General features: G+C 45.4%; 1 protein-coding gene across 2 annotated transcripts in view; it reads left to right on the forward strand.

The window, feature by feature from the left end:
* Rdgb (retinal degeneration B) overlaps positions 1-17,274 on the forward strand; it is a 72,936-nt gene extending 55,662 nt beyond the window's left edge. For both annotated transcript variants that reach the window (XM_077677505.1, XM_077677506.1), the window contains 4 exons: positions 179-328; positions 2,024-2,207; positions 5,716-5,844; positions 8,978-17,274. In XM_077677505.1, the coding sequence (XP_077533631.1) occupies positions 179-328; positions 2,024-2,207; positions 5,716-5,844; positions 8,978-9,274 (760 nt within the window). In that variant the 3' untranslated portion in view covers positions 9,275-17,274. The remainder of the gene's footprint in view (positions 1-178; positions 329-2,023; positions 2,208-5,715; positions 5,845-8,977) is intronic.
* The last annotated feature ends 276 nt before the right edge of the window (positions 17,275-17,550 follow it).

Here is a 17,550-nt window from a genome sequence, read left to right on the forward strand (position 1 = left end):
TATTCATAGTGTAAGCCTATTCAAAGGCTCATACAGGAGTGGTACAGGGCAAAAATACGACACTTTAACACATCTCTACAAAGGTGTTTAGCATACAAAGGCTAATAATGGCAATGCATATTTTTTAAAAAGTGGCTGACAGGGCAGTCAGTTCACAGTGCTGCCGCCGATTCTGCAGGGGTGACCACACCGCCATCGACTTCTTCTTGGCCATAGTACCGCCCAAGACAGAATGCGTGGTGTTCAGCATCGACGGCTCCTTCACAGCCAGCGTTTCGGTCTCTGGTCGGGACCCCAAAGTTCGAGCGGGTGCGGTCGATGTGGTCCGGTGAGCTCCTTCGTACTCAGTCGAGTGCAGTGCATTTGCGGAAAGAACACATGCTCAGAAAAAGTGTGCAAAGTGGTTGTGAATGCATTGAAGGGGGCTAGAATGTTGTCCGTGGCAAAGACTGGGTCACCGGCTGAATCCTTGCGCTGTGCAGAAAGTCAGCTTTGAAGCTTGAAAATTGTGAAGACCCTCACAGACCCCATGTCCTGTCCTGTTTGTGCATGTGATAGGGATGAGCTACATAACGCAAGTTCATGGAACTTGGCCAAAGACCACCGGGCTATGCAGCAGGACTTCTGAGGGGGGCCATGTACAAGCAGTAATGCATTTCAGATGGTTGACTCTTATCAGTTTCCCGCCAACTTTTCCCTCTCACAAAAGGAACGTCCTCTCCCTAAGTCTGGAAATGCTACACTTTTTTACAGGGCGGGGACTCTGCTCAGTGACTAGCTCCGTGTTGCTACTAGGCGGCGGCAACCTCAATTCCTAAAATCACGATGATGTAATAGAGATTTTTTCACCAACTTGAGTGACAGTCGTATGCTTGTGCTACCTCTGCAGGCAACAAAATGAGTTCGTTGCTAATGCATGTAGCATTTTTACTATGGGGTGAGTAGATTAACTTCTGTAAGTCCCTGTGAGCCCTCAGCATGGCGAGTGAGGCGTGGTGGTTCTCAGCTTGCTCGTTTAGCCTGGAACGCCATATTCTATCTCACATTATAGTTTTAGTTTTCCACTTTCGGCAGTTGTTTCAGATGCCCTGGCAGACACGTACCTTAGGAATACGATTCCCGATTCCTATGAAAACTGGTTCGTGTACGAGGCATTATAACACTTTGTTCAAATTGCTGCGTGTTGTAAAATCTCAGTGCCTGACCCTGTCTGCTTCAGTGCCTGCTTCACTGTCATTCAGCCTCATTACTTGTTTTGAACCCGACTTATGCTTTGTGAGAAAGCAGTCTGTTGTTGTTTCACTGAGTGTGATCATAACAGAATATTTCCAGCTGGCTTCTCATTCATTATGGATGTAGAAGTAGGCAGACAACTTGCACATGTTGCTCTTTCTTTCTTGTTTTCTCCTTTTTCGCTTGGTTAGAGGGTCGTCATGTTTCCAGAAGAGAACATATCTTCTTTCATGTTTTCTCTCTTGTCATTCACCTTTACCGCTTTCGTTCTTACGCTTCCTTTCCTTTCTTCTACACAAAGCATAAATAGGCCAGTGAAAGACATCGAGCATCTAAGTAAATGCTGCGTTGCTAAATGCTACAAGCTCGCAACACCCTTGCAAACAGGCTGATGTTCACGTGAACAACTATGGTGTTTGCGTAAGCAATAACAGCAACACTTTATCAAAGTTGCAGTTTTCTTGATAAGTCCCAATTCTGAAAGGCATTCAGATTCAGTGGGCTTGCAGCCCTCATTCACTCATTGGGTCTGAGACTAAAGCACAGGAAAACACATGCTGGCTTCCAAATGAATGTATATGAACGCAGAAACCCTTACATACATGTCATATACATGTCCGAGTCATGTTAAACCAACTTGCCCAAACTTCGTCTCACTCCTTGGGCCCCAGTGTCCAGTGTACCCCAGTTCCCAGTGTGCCCCAGTGCCCAGTGTGCCCCAGTTCCCAGTGTACCCCAGTGTGTTCCAGTTCCCCTAGTGCTCATCGGCGTGTGTGTGTGTGGTGCGCAGGCACTGGCAAGAGCTGGGCTACCTGATCATCTACATCACGGGCCGCCCCGACATGCAACAGCAGCGGGTGGTCTCCTGGCTGGCCCAGCACAACTTCCCCCACGGCCTGGTCTCCTTCGCCGAGGGCCTCACCACCGAGCCACTCAGGCACAAGGCCAGCTACCTGCGCCACCTGCAGACTCACGTGAGCCGCCCCCCCACGATCTTATCCAGTAGATTATTAGAAGAATGGGGGCTGTTTCAGCTTTGAAAGAGTAGTGGCTTTATTTTATTGAGTTTGTTTTTTGAAAAAAAATCCACAAGATTACTGGTTTTACTTGCATTCCGAGCTGGATCCAGATGGTTCAGGCTGCAAATACAACTGGAACCAGTTCCATGGGTGGCCTGCAGTTGCCCTCGCAGTGTGCTCCCACAATGAATGCCTATGGCATAGTTCTGCCTACAAGTCTGTGCGTGGTTAGGTTTTAGTTACCGTTATGTTTCGAAAGAACGCCCACACAAAGTACAGAGATATCAAGGGATTTAATCGAATAGATTTAGGGGAAATCCCCAAGGTGGAGTAACTTTCTACGAAGGAAAGTTTGACATCCACCTCAATGCAGCCGTAAGGCTACAAGGAAAACTGTACAGATTTCCCTTGGAGCCGTACGGCTACATTCAGGTGGATGTCAAACTTTCCTTCGTAGATATCAAGGGAAAAATACCGGATGTGTGATCTTTCAGGTCAAGTACGAAAAACTACAAAAATGTGGCCCCACCACCAACCAAAACTGTGGAGATATAAAGAAATAATACAAGATGGGTGAGCTTTCGAGTCAAGTGCGGAAAGGACGAATGAGTGACCGCATCAACATATGAATAGATGATTCGCTTTTGTTTTGTTTGCTCATCGGCGCTAAAGCCATCGATTTTAGGGAGTGGGCGATCTTTGGGGTCTTTTAGTAAATAGATTATTTCATCCCTAAAGGGGTGTGGGTGATGTTTTTGGGGTGGGCATTCTCTCGGAACTTTACGGTAATTGCGCTGGCTGGCACTTTGAAGTAATTGTGGTTGTGACTAACGTTATCACAGCTGAGCAGAGACATGGGATGAAAAAAATAGATAGATCGTCAGATTAGGAGTGATTTCAGCAGCTCTTATCCATGAGGGAACCGGGATAATGATCATGGCAATAATCATTTTTTAAGTGCAGAGCACGTTAGTTCTGCCTACAAGTCTACGACGACGACAAGTCATGGTTCACCTTGTCGTCGTAGCTCGCTTGCTGGACCCAAGTGGAGCAACAGAGCGTTCCGTTGTAGCGCTGTCGTTGCGGCGTACCCCAGAGGCTTCGAAAGCCAAGCGGTTTATATACAGTTAAACCTCGATGTAATGAAGTCGGTAAAATTCGTAATTTACTTCGTTACATTGAAATTTCGCTACATTGAAATTCGCGGTTATAATGAAGTGTTTCCTGCAAATTGAAGCGTTTCCTGCAAATGAAAACGTGGCGCGCATGCATGGCTGGCGCACTGTTTCTGTTTCTGTCGGAGCTTAATCGTCTACCCGGGCTTCAGCGTATCCGCATGGGGCATTTTCTCCCCGCTAAAATGCGCCCCCCCACATGCCACAGGTGCGTTGACGCAGCCACGGAGACCACCCGCACGATGCGGGTAACTCCAGCAACCGCTTCTTACCATTGCAGAGGATATTTGGTGGGCGCTTTTGTAAGCGGCGTGTATGACGTTTTACAGTGAAAATTTTGCTCATGTTATCCGCTTCTTTTCTCACATGCCCCTCTCATTTGCCCCTCGAGGTGCGTTTCAGCGAGCGGTTATAAGCAGTAACTGGAGCTACCCACATCGCGTGGGTGGTCTTCGGGGCTGCGTCAGTGCGCCTGTGGCTTGCGGGGTGCATTTTTGAGGGGAGAAAACGCTCCATGCGGTTCACGCTGTTGCCTGCGTAGACAATTAAGCTACAACAGAAACAGAAACTGCGCCAGCTATGTATGCACGCCATGCAGTTTGTAGGCTCACGGACTCCGTGGCTCACTGCATCCGCAGCATTGGGTGGCCCGTGTCGCCGTTCGCGTTTCATTGAGACCCCGTTTCGGCGCTTCCATCTCCCAAAATCTACTTCTACAACTAAAATGTCGTGCCAAGTTCTCCGTGAACCTTCGTTACATTGAAATTTCGGCAAACGAGACTTCGTTACACAGAGGGCGAAAATACATGTGTGTATACACTTGAAGTTACAAAAAATTCCATGGTTCGTTACATCGAGGGTTTTGTTACATTGAAGTTCGTTACATCGAGGTTTAACTGTAGCAGGGTTCGCACAGGTCCTTGAAAACCTTGAAAACCCTTGAATTTAGAAGTGTCACTTTCAAGGCCTGGAAAGTCCTGGAATTTTTAAAGGGTCCTTGAAAACCCTTGATTTTTCCGGAGAGAATCAATAGCCCTGTCTTTTCACAAGAATGTAAAGTGTTTGTCGTGGATTTTAGGTGTTCACAAATGTAAAAAAACATTGTAACAATCAAGTTTCAGTGTTTGCGTGAAATTACAAGTTTGGTAAATTTTCATTATTACGAAGCAACATTAGGAGCAGGCACTTGTCAATCCAATCTATATCACGACACAATCCAGTGAAAGCCAGCTTCTGTTCTCTATCTTGCACCTTCCATCTAGTCTATGGACGGTTGCTCATTGCATGTTTGCTGTTCCTCATATGCTCCATCGACGTTTGCTTTTACGTGAAAATGGTGGACGTGTCATAGTTCATCCTGCCTTGAAGCAACACTTGCTCGATTTAATTTCAGCTGATACTCTTGCTGACAAAGCAGGAGATGCAGGCAGCATTAACTAAGTTTTGAAATCAATCAGTCTCAGCAAAACACCAAGAAAAAAGAAAAACCTCTAAATACCAGCCATGAAATAAAAAAATGAAGCTGGGGGAGCATTTACGAACCCGTTAGCACCTATCAAAATGTGCAGTAATGTGCTTAGATATTTTGCAATAAAAAACTTTTGCTTTGTGTTGGAAAAGTTATAAATAATCCCTGATATAACATTAGATGGGGTTTTTGAAAATGTGTTTTGTGGTCCTTGAAAGTCCTTGAAAACCCTTGAATTTTTGCTTTTGAAGCCTGTACGAACCCTGTGTAGTCATAAGCATTCAAAACTCGTGAACCACTGGCGCTTGTTCTACATTTCCCTGTTGTTTAGCGCAAAGAAAACTATAGGTACATTTGAGGCAAAATATACGTAATTAACTGGTAGCGCCCACATTCATTTAGTTAGGAACGCTCATTGGGTTGGTTTTTACCATAGTAAGCGAAAAAAGCGGCCGCTCAAAAAAAAAATGGCGCGTTCAAAATGACTCAGAAAGGCTCCACATGTAAGAAGGAAATGGCGCATTTGAAATGCCACATAAAGGCTCCAGCTGCGCAAGAAAAAAAATGGCGTGTTTGAAATGACGCAAAACAGCTCCGGCATACGAAATTCAAGCAAGCACAAAAAAGAACAGAACTCCCGCTGGCGCAGTTTCAGGCAGGGGGTGCGTGAGCACTGCGAAGGCGGGAAATTTGAATTGCATGGGGTGGTAGCAGTGAGCGGATAATGGTGGTACAGCCCATTATGGCGAATCACTGCTCTGCACTTTTGAGAGCTTTCACCATGAGTACAATGGCTTTAATTTTCTTGTTCCACTCTCAGGCGGAGGTTGTTTACCACGCTGCCTACGGCTCCGCCAAAGACATTGCCGTGTACGCCGCACTGGGCCTGGCAAAGGAGCAGATATTTATTGTCGGAAAAGTCTCCAAGAAGCAGCAGTCCCAAGCCACGGTGAGTGCTTTGTGTTCCCTTTTTCTGGAAAATGGCCATCCATTTACTTCAATGCACATACAGTCGACTGCCACTGTATACGAAGTCCATGGGGAGGCAAAAGACTTCGAATTAACCAAACTTCTAATTTACAGAAGCACAAGAACAGCATTGTTACTAATCCGCAGCAAGTCTCCCTTCTTAATTTCATTCATAATCTCGACTTTCGTCACCAAGTACGACACGGGCTGCCATGATAGTTGAGACTTGAGGAGCAATTCTCAACTGGCCTGCTGCTTTATCAGCTGTGTGCTGCCTCAGTGGCGATGACACCTACATAGTGCAGAGCACAGCGCTGCTTTGGGGCTTGAAAATTTTGAATTTTATCAAGAAATGACGGTCACCTAGATGCTTTTTATGCGGATTCCGATTAACCGATATAATTTGGTCCTAGCTTCGAATTATCAAGTGTTTTCTTCCATTGAATTGCATGTAAAATTGCCAGGACCAGAACATCACTTCTAATTAACCGAAAATTCCAATTAAGCGACTTCAAATTGTCGGGAGTCGAATGTACCTTTAACTATTGATCATTTGTTACCTTTGCCACACCACGTTGTTATGGGATATCTTGCTTGAAAAGGCTCAATGGAATATACACAGTAAAGCGAAATACAGTGGAATCTCATTGAACTGTACCCGCATAAGCCATAGCTTCTTTTTATATGTAGTTAAGCCGAATCCCCACTTCAGATTCCCTTTAACTCTTTCGTTACCACTCCTATTCAAATCGATCACCGGTGATCGATGATTTATATTGCCTATTTCAACATGTTGTAGTCGTTTCTCGTACACCTAATGCGGCCAGTGGTTAGTCTATGCACTGCCCTTTTATAATCAGTTGAAATTTTCCCGCTCCGGCGACATTGAGATTTTTGACGGCGTTTTTTGCGAGCTGAGGTGCGTGTGTTTTTGAGGAAGGGGGCGTGGCTGCTGCACTTGAGAAAAAAGGATGCAGATCGTGGTTAGGCTGCATTACCATAATATTTTTTTTTTGTCAAAAGGCTCCTGGCAAGTCAAATACCAAATAATGCGGTCAGCTTTGTAATCCGACAACGTTGAGAGGTGATAATTACTTGAAAATGGCCCCAGCTATTCACTAATGATCTTTGGTTCGGGCAAAGGGCAGCTTTATTCTCCCAAAGCTTATTTCTGATGGTCCCCCGCATGTCTAGCAAGTGTGCCTGCCATTTTCAACCAGTTTCCAGCAGTTTCGGTTTCGTTTTTGCATTGCGAAATTCATGTTTGGCACTACTACGCAGTTACCCAACTACAAGCTCATTTGCCATGGCGCCTCTGTTGCCCGCTACTGCTCCTCAAAACAAGCATTCCGCTCGCGCTTCCACTTTATTTACGCCTTGCTTCTGCGATAAGAGCTTCCGCTGAAAGTCAAACGATAACACCAAGTCATCGGGTATCAGTTCAGACGAGGAGAACGCTTCCAATTGGCCTTGAACACCGCCAGCTGTTCACCGGCCAGTTTCGGTTTCAGGTCTAGTGTCGCTTCTTGGTAGTACTGTCTATTCTGACGAAGTCTCCAACAGCCTTGTATTTGTTTCTTTCCAATATTGTTAGGTGGCGCTGCCATGTAGTAGGCTCGTAATGCTTAACTTGCTTCACAGCCCGACAGCGGCTTGGTGAAAGCTTGCTGTGCATGATTCTAGCGCATCGTACCTTATTCCTGCAAGCAAGGCTACCATAGTGAGTCAGAACATGATAATAAACCGCAAATGAAAGTTCTGACTGATAAGTGATCATCAGAACGTCAACAAGCATCCACCAAAGAGTTTGGTTCTCAACTCCAAGCGGATTTTTTCACATCGCTTGCTTGCCTTCAATATTGTGCCGGTCATAATCATTGACAAGGTGTTTTTACATCACGTGGAGGCTAATTTGGGCCTTTAATAATGTGAAACCACCAGATTTCTTCTAGAGAACCGTCCAAAATAGCAAAATTTGAAATAGTGGTTGGGCTTCACCACATGGCACGGGCACCATGCGGGCTAACATTTTCTTTTATATCTGACAAATTGTACTGCGCAACTCAATTTTTTTTATAGGACGGGTTTTTGAAATGTCTACCTACAAAATGTATATTCTAAATTTTTTCTACTCTTGGTCGTTTATTATACACAACTTACTTTTTTCTTATTTTCTTCCACGCGTGGACAAAAATTTCGAATTCGATAATTTTTTTCGCAATCATTACTTAGGAAAACATTATTAAAACTGGTGTCATTGGAAAGTGCGTGGAATAATCTGCATTTTATGCCACTGCAATGTATGCCTAACCAATATGTATAGCACAAAAAAATATTTTGTTAGACCTCTCAAAATTGGTCAATTTCCCGCGGTAACGAAAGAGTTAAAGGAGCACTGACACGAAAATTTTATGTTACACTTTTATTGCTTTTATCGATGCTTAATGGTCTGGCAAACCGAAACAGCACTTCAAATACTTCAGCGCGCGATAGTTAATTACACTGAATGGCCTGAAAGTCGTTTGTTTCAAATTCCCGTGCTTTCATCCCGAACGACGCATATGACAAAGTCCCGGCCTGACCTCACCACTTTGTGCGGACGTCACCGGCGCCCGCTTGAGAGGGTGTTGCACCCGCTCGCCGCTCGTGGGGCCGCACGCATGAAGTGACGTCACGAGTTTTTGACGAGCGCTGTCGCGTCACTTCTTGTGGCTTCACGGGGTGATGTCACGCTGATGTTCATTTGCTGAGTGCCGCTCCACGCGCTGCTCCATTGGCGCGATTAATGAGATCCAATTGAACTATGTTCTTTGCGTCGCAGGCCGCTCATATTTCAGCCAGGGTATTCTGTTGAGTGAAGGAAGCGAATTGTGCAATAATATTAACGCCGAAAATTGGTGTCAGTGCTCCTTTAACCTAATGCATTCGAATAAACTGTAGTGCCGGTCAGTACGTGCTTTCTTCTTATCCCCGTCAGGTACGGCTTAACGAGGTTTCACTGAAGAGAACAAATTACAGAGAAAAGAAAAAGAGTGCTAAGCATGTTCACCCTCTCATCCTCAAGTCACCTTCATCGTTATCCTCATCTTTGCGTCCATCTGGGGTGGTGCCAGGTGCTCTCGGAAGGCTATGCACTGCACCTGACAGACCTGAAGAGCCCCGGCCTGCCGCTGTGCCGGCCTGCCCAGGGCAACGCCCGCATGGTCCTCTCGCGCGGCTGCTTCGGGCTGCCTGGCCAAGGCCTCTCCGGTCCCGCGCTCAGGCGGCGGCGGTCGGCCAAGCGCACAACCTCCTACCCGCTGTCCTCGGCCCCGCCCACGTCTCCGGGCCCCTCATCGGGCCCCTCGTCGGCCCCCTTGGGTGGCGGGAACCTCAAGGGCACGGCTTCGGGCAGCAGCAGCAAGGTGTGAGCACACCCTCCATCACTGTCTACGAGCCTCTTCACCACGTCGTTCCTCGTGTAGTACCTACCACCACTCTCTACCGGGGCGTCTGGACAGGCTGTCTCACGAGCGAAAGGACGACGCCTGGCAGACAACGTGGCAGCTTTTTTCCACCAAGTGGTGCCCGTAACACACACAGGTCTTCAGTTGTACCACTACCAGTAGCTCCCTGTGCTGTCTGTAAGCACTCTCATCAAACGTCACCTTGAAGAGCACTTGCATTGCGAGTTTGAACAGATAAAAACACTGTCACAATGTCAGCACTGAACGTGGGCACCTTTGCGTTGGCTTCCACATGCCCTGCCACAAATGAACTGGAAGAACCCTCGAGGGCGATGCACTTGTTTCCGTAGTCCTGTCCTTTTCGTACTCTGTCGTCGTCATCGTCACCAATGGCATGCGCACGGGGAAGCGTGTGCTCTGCAAAGAAAACTGACCTATTCCAAAGTTCCATGCTGCTGCCCCGGAATTCCCTTGCCAGACTTGTGTACCTACGCAAAAGCTTTGCTAGAATGCACAGCGCAAAATGAGTTGCGGCACTTGAGGGAGAAATCTCCGGTTGGTGAAACCCTGTAGATTTTTCTTTTTTGCAGTGGTGGCCGTGCGATGACCATGCCTTGTTTCCGTATTCTGGTGCAACGGTTCCTTTCCTTGCGAAGAGCACTTGAAGACCAAGGGCCATTCCAGCCTCTGGAAACTCGTGTTGTAATTTTAGTTTAGGTACGCTGATTTGAAGGAGGAGTGCAGAGAACTGAGGTGCAGCCTTGCCCTTGGAGCGATTTGCGTGTCCCCACCCTGTGTGTGTTCCTTCTTTTTCGTCACTTCTTTGTTCAGTCTGCCACCCTGTCTCGTAGGCCTTGTGGAGCGACTGTATGCAATGGTGAAATTCAGAAGACGGTGGCAGTGTGTGTGCGTGTGGGACCGCCTGTTTGCCTCTTAATGAGGCCACCCGAGACAGCAAGGCACCGAATGTCTGCAACCTCCTTCCTTGTTTCTGTGGTACTTCCCTGAACAACTGCCTTCAAGCGCCCAGAAGGCCTATGTAGATCTGCCGGTGGGCAGCCCATGGCGAAGGAAGTGGAGGTGGGAGTGAGTTCGTGTGGTGCACTTTTGGCAAGGTGGGAGCATATGAAAGGAAGAGCGGAAACCCTGCCTTGCTTCTTCTTCACCGTAGGTTGTGAAACTACGAACATCTTCGGACGCAACAAAGTGGTGGCGGTGGTGATGTCGCAAACTGGCTTCTACGTCGGAGTGATCCGGTTAAATGCCGTCGAAAGAGATAGGACGGCGTACGATCAGCTCGAACCTCAAGTGATTCCCGTTGTCGCGAGTGTCGCAGTGGCTGGCAAGGAACTCTTGTGGGAAGGTGCTCAGGTCACACTATGTGCTAAACCCTCCCTCCCTCCCCCCTAACTAGAATGTTGTCCCGCGTGTCTTACTCGGTGCAGTTGTAATGTCGTTGCAAATGTGGTTGTCGGCATTTTGAAAGGAGGTTGTTTTCTGTTTTGTTTTTTGAGAGATATCTGCGTGTTTAATGTGTAACAGTTTGATTTCAAGGTTATTAAGCAGCTTCAGTTAATCTAAGGTAGGAGGCGTGAAAGCGCCGATATAAAAAACTTTGTGGATGCCCACTGCAGCTAACTGTTGTAACAGGCCCTTCCATTGTCTGTTGGTTGTTATGGGCTTGTGCAAATGTTTTATGACATTTCTCAGTACAGTGGGTGGAATGGGAAAGTTTGAAAATAATCAAAATGAGAAAGAATGTACACACCAGAGTACCACGAAGGTATGCTAGTGAGGAAATGGTGTAGTTATGTACGCTGTTGCAACGCTAGCCTGTGACCACAGATGCTAAGGAATAGTGCACTTCTGGAGCGAGTCGACTTATAGTTGCGTGCACTGTGTGCAAACCAGTGACACAAATGCTAATGAATGGTGATTGAAGGACAGACTGACCGAATTCCTTTCACATGACATGGGATAACGGGACCGTATAGTGCACCTCATAAGCAAGTGTGGCACATATGAAGTAGTAAAGTACTGGGTAGATAAGAAATGAGGCATTACTTGTTGTGGCGTTTGTTGTACCGAAATTTTCACTCAATCCCGTACAACTGTTCAAAAAAAGGAGATAACGTTTCTCTGTTTTAGAAAGCTTCACACTAACCTTGCTGCATTTACAAAATACAGAACCTGCACATGCTCTAACACAAAGCCTAGTCAACTCTCTTCGGCTGGTTAAACTCACAAATGTTTTTTTTTTTTTTTAATGGCAAATGTCACTTGTCATTTTTTGAGGAACCATTATACATCAAATGGTTTGTGTATTCCATAAGCGGATGCTTTCAGGACTGAACTGGCTGCGACAGTGCTCCAGACAGCTTCTGACTATTGCATCTGTTGAGATTAAATAATACTTATATCGAGTGCAAAAGGCCTGTAACAAAAACAGGGTTCTTCATTGCCTTGTTATACACGAGGGGCAGGGAAGGCCACTGACAGAATGCACTAACCACAAAAGAGGCTAATGGTTGCTCTTTGGCCGCGCTAAGTCACAGAGGTGCCTGTTCATTCAGGGTGTTCACAAATTGCTTGTGCGCAAAACACTAAGGTTTGACAAAGTTAGTGTATATAGTTCCACATCGGACCATAACCAATTCACAACATGAAGAGGTCTTTATGTGCACATTCTTACAAATTGCGCACATGATCTTGTTTGTACCTGGTTCCTCATTGCCAAGTTTGTTGTTATATTTAGTTTTTAGCTGTTTTGGAAATGCAGTGTGTTGCTGTTCCGTTGTTGGCTAGTTTCTGTTTATCCTACTGTTCGTGTGTTCTGTTTTCTTGACGTCTTCATTCCTCAAACAATGCCTTCTCTTGAAAGCTCCATTCTACGAAACTGCCTAGTGACCACGTGCTATTTTTTATCACAAAGCATTCCAACAAAGCTTTCTGATGCAGTGAATGACAATGAGAGCCCTAGAAAAAGTGAAGGCCATCGTTCTGGAACAATAGGAAAAACAGAAATCGAGATAGAAAATTGTGAACCTGAAACAAAGTTTTGCATTTCTTTTTCTTTCTTTTTTTCGTAAACATCTGATGATGGGTTGGCTTGTCCTTAATTCTGAAGAGCACTCATTTCACGTGTTGAAAATCTACGCAAACAACAAACCAAGGTCTTGCCGTGCAGAGTGAACACCTGCCATGAACCAGTTTTTCGCAACTTGAGTTTTTTCGTGTGTTTATAGGTAGAACCCTTAAGCATCATCGCTTCCTTTCCCAAAACGGGTCTTTTCTGTACTTTTTGTTTTCGTTTCTGAAAGAAGGTGCAGATGTTGCTGGGTCCCATATGCTCACACACAAGTATTATACTTGCATTGTGACTGCCCTATTTATTTCCGCACCCTCGATCGCAATGTGCCATGATTTCCTTTGTTTGAGACCACCTAGTACCTTGAAATCTTTGTTCATTTCCGCATTTGTTGCTGTAAGTGAGGTCACCTTGTTTTTATAAGCATGCATGCATATGAGGGATATGCAGGGTGCTGCAATAATACCCCAGACTCTTTAAAACATCTTTTTCAATGTAAACATTGCTTTTTTTATTTATATCTTTTTGTGCTAAGATATTGCCTCAATGTGGCATTTTATGGTTCGTTTTGCTTAATGCCAAGATCAGTGATAGCACTTACCTGATTATTTTTAAGTCAAATAAAATAAAATTGCAGAAACTTTCAAATGATAATTGCAGGGTAAATACACGTGGCACTATTCTATAGGCTGTACTCACTGGTGAGGCACGCATGCAGGCAACCATGTGAGTGCGCTGTCACTGGTTACGTCGGGCTCCGCGGGATAATTGCACTTGTCCATGCTAATCACGATTTGTGTTGACGTTCCAAACTCTACCCCATCGAACGTAAAGTAATGCCTCAAGTCCAATGTGGGTGCGATTAATAACATCTCTGTTGACACCACCGTTGACGATCGGGTTGAAACAGAGCAGACAACGCACGCCGTTGTTATTGTTGTTATTTTTTTCTTCGGAGTGCGGGGCGAGTGCAGTAGCACGAGCCACACCATGTCCATGGCTTTTTCCAGTGTTGCCAAGCGAAGAAATTGACAGCTAAACCTTTTAGTGAATACCACCTATACAATAAGCCCATGGCGGTTTCACTACAATGTAGAAAGGCATCGCTGAAAAGTCCGGGGGAAATATGTGTAGCCTTGTATGAAAACATGAAAATGCTAATCCCTTTTACGAATAGCATTTTCTTATTCAGCGAAAGTGTGACACCTCAAGGTGGACAGAGGAGTTGTTTCATTGAGTCCACACAGAAATACTTGCGCATTTATAATGATTTTTACCACTGTAATGGGGAAAAGGAATGCTTTTAATGAGGCGACATGACCTGTTTTCGCCAAAACAAAACCCTTCACACAAGCTGTGCATTTTATTCACCGATGATAGATGGTGCTGCACTTCCACAGCGTTCATTTCCCATCATTGCAGCTGATACTCCCATAGGCGAAATTTTTCGATTTTTAAGTAACCAGCCAAGTACCTTACCCAATCTTGGTGTTAAACAGAGTAAACCATAAAATACGGCCTTCAGGGCAAAATATCAGCGCACACAAATGAGCGGTTTATTAGGGAATATGCCTTAGAGTGGCTCAGCTGTTGTTTCAGCACCCTGCATAAAGTAACCTTCGCGTGCAAGCACAGCATGCATGTTTAGCCTGGTAAGGCTTGCCTATTTGCACAAATGAAGACAAGTTGTCATTTCTTGCGCAGATGATGAGGTTGTCTGGTATGAGCGGTTGTGTCACATCCCAAGATGGCATAACCAGCGCGGAGGTTATCTTCGTCACACACCCTGTAAACCTGTTTTTCACTTGATGCAAGAATTAACCTTGTGTGTGTGTTCGTTAGACTTTGTTTTTGCTCCAGTTTCTATTGCGTATGTCTCGTAATTCCCTTTACAGAATCGAGTGTTGATGTCCATGGTGTGCTGCTTCTGTCTTTGTTTAGAATTTGTCCTTTTTGTTCCGCACGGGCAACATCCACAATTTTTATAGAATGTTTCCCGTCATTTGGTGCAGAAATGCAAGCGGTGCCTTCGCCTCTCCTGCCCCATTGTTTTCTTCTTTTTTTTTTTCATTTATTTTTTTAGAACACATTCAGGGGTCAGACAAGGGTTTTAACGGCATCCTCAGAGCACCTCTATTCCACCTTCTCACCCACGGATGCATGTTACGACACCCCTTTTATCTCGTCAATTTCTCAACCAGCCACTTCACTGTGTTAAGCGTTAGTTGTTCTGTGTCAATATTTGCTAGAGAAACGTGTGTATGGCTTTCAAAATGACTGTATTGTGCAATAAGCATCTGAATGATGTGTTTCGGAAGAGACTTGCACGAAAAATCAAACAGGGCCGAGAGGCCCGTTTCACCTCCTTTTTGTTATGACCGTGTTCCTGTATGTATTTCACAGAGCGTGTTGAGCACTCTACCTGGTGTTATCAGTGTTAATAGATGTTAACCGTGAGTGTTCGCACGAAGAAATTGTCAAAACACCGAATTCACCGGGGTTGTTAATGGATAGTGAAGATTTGCAGGCAGCGTTGGCATTCCAAACAGCACGTTGGAATGTGGCGTGAACGGAAGTTGCCATAGTACGGTATTATATTATTAGCACGGCAGAGCTAGCACCTCCGCATAAAATTAGCTTGTTTAAACTTTTAAGGTGCTTCAGAGGTGTGATAAAAGATGGCATCCATCAATAGCTTATACTTGTACTAGTGTGCCGGTAGCTGTTCTAGCTGACCAGTAAACTGGCCAGGATGAATGAATGTGGCTGTTCATAATTCAGAACAGATGCCATAACGGTTACACTTCACTATGCGATGTTAGGCTTAAGAAAAGGCTTAGGTGCGTTCTCGCATACATGTACCCATCTCAGTATTTGTGTACGCCTTATTGCGAGAGCACAACGCGGGAAGCGCGCATCGCTGTGCAACAGTTAGCTTCCAAACTTGCTTCATAGTTCAACACACGTCTGCTCTTTTAGTCTGCGATGAATACCAGTACAGTCGTGAAGGCTGTCACTAGTCACTTTGGTAGGTAGTCATTCGTACCAGCTTCTGAGTTGTTCTACTGTTCGTAAACTATTCTTAATGTGGTGTATACCGCCGTGGCTTGAACGAGATGACGTGAACAAACGTTTTATAAAGTGCCCACTGTGCTAGTCTGACGACAAAAGCACGGCGAGTACGCTAAGTTGTCGCTAGACTTCATGCCGCTACACCCTGCACTTGGCATTTCAGCAGTTGTGTGACACAGTCGTGTTTCTAAGGATAGGTTACCCGATGTACCTACCGTGCTGTTCCACTTGCCTTGTGATCTACTCAGATGACTCTCTTTTATTTCGTTGCCATTCCCAGTCTTTTTTTTTTTCTTTTTCATTATTCGAGGTTGTATTTTGTTACCGAGACTTTGCTCAGAAGACGGATTTTTCGTCGCGCTAGTGGTTGGTTTTTAAGAGGCAGCAAGCCAACCTCACTTGGAACTAAACGCATATTTGTTCTTCTAAAAACTTGCTATATATATTTCCAAAGACACAGTGGTGTGAAGGGGTATGATGCATGACTAGCTCAGGCAAGTGCAGATTTAGGTGTCTGCAAATCATTAAAACATAAATACTTGAAATTGTAAATGCTTGAACTTTCTGTTCGTTGTATTTCACAAATTCTGTGTTTGGGGCCAGCCACCCTAATGCGCCATGTTTGCACATCTAATTGTTGTGGGAAACATCCCCCTTTTTCGACCCCGCTTGTTGTTCTTCATTTTCTGTTTGGGTGTTTTCAACTGGTGTGTCTGGCAAGTACTCCATTCTTTCTGAAGTGCACTGTATTTACCGGTTGTTGCAACCATTGTACAAGCCAGAACAACAAACTCAGTCCCCCCTATGGCTCTTCCGCATTGGTGTTTAACACATGGCACTGTGCCTCGGTTAAAGAGAGTTGCACAGTGCCCCACCAGTGTGCCACCAGTGCAACACTCCGTACACTGGAACTAGTCTGTACAGAAAGGCCAGTGCAAATTGAGAAATACAACCGATAACAGAAAAAAACATATAATGCAAAGTAGACAAAGCAGTGAAACTTTTAGAATTTGAGTCGATTTCACCTGAACAAATGAATAATGAAAATAGATAAAAGTAAGCTTCGGAAAAATGGAAAAACGGAGCTTGCTTAGGTGTGCGGGGAAAGTTCACAAATTTAGGAGTGGGCCAGCATAATTAAATAGCTACTGAACTGACTGTTGCATACTTGGGAAATATTTGGTGCTTTTAAGACAACACCCGCACTGCGAGTGTTTTGGTTTGTGCCTGTAGACCTTTCTTTGCACGTCTCTCATGTGTCAAAAACCCTGGTTTTTTGTCATTCTGTTAGGAACCTACCATATCGCCCTCTCCTCCCACGTTTATAGAAAAGGGAAAGTTTCAGCATCGTGTAAACCATTTCCGCCAGCCGGCCAGCGTCGGATTTGAAGCCGTTGCTGTTCCGAAGCGACGTGCCGCTGTCGTGCACCGTTCCGGCATTGTAGCCTGCTGCACTGCTGCCTTAAGAAGCAGCCCCGCATCCCACGTTTTCCAGACACGTTGCACTGTCTCTCGGAGGCAGCTTGACGAACCGTGTCCTTGCTCGTGAAAGGACTTGTCCTTTGGCTGTGCATGTCATGTGCCCCTTCTCCCCAAACCCTTAAACACGTGCGTCGTTCAGTGTGTAGATCATCAAAACTGTAAAGAAAAACGCACCCCTTCCCCCCACCCCCGCTGCACTCGATGCCGTTGCACAGTTTGGCGCCCATGTTTGCCCCAGTGTTGCTATAGGCACTACTCGCTGTCAAAGACGAAAGTTTAATTTTTTATTTACAAAAATAAAAAAAAAAACGTCTACAGGTTTTCTCTTGTCTGGAGTGGTGTGCGTGACTGCACCTTTTCTGCACTGCAGGTTTATTACGCTACCCTTCTGTGCTTTCTTCATCTGCTGAGCAGACTGCGGTGCAGTTTTTCATGCCTTGCTTTTTGCACTGGTGTGTGCATTGAAATACTGTCGTTAAGACTCGCTCCCATCTACATCTCACAGGAAGTTAGTTTAATATATAAAAAATAAGGGCTATATATAATGAAGCTTAAGCATAAAAGTTTCCAAAGAAAGTCTGCAGAAATTCAGAGAATT

Source organism: Haemaphysalis longicornis, unplaced genomic scaffold, assembly GCF_048455015.1.
Source record: "Haemaphysalis longicornis isolate Haplotype H1 unplaced genomic scaffold, Haemaphysalis longicornis Haplotype H1 scaffold_7, whole genome shotgun sequence".
NCBI classification, from domain to species: domain Eukaryota; kingdom Metazoa; phylum Arthropoda; class Arachnida; order Ixodida; family Ixodidae; genus Haemaphysalis; species Haemaphysalis longicornis.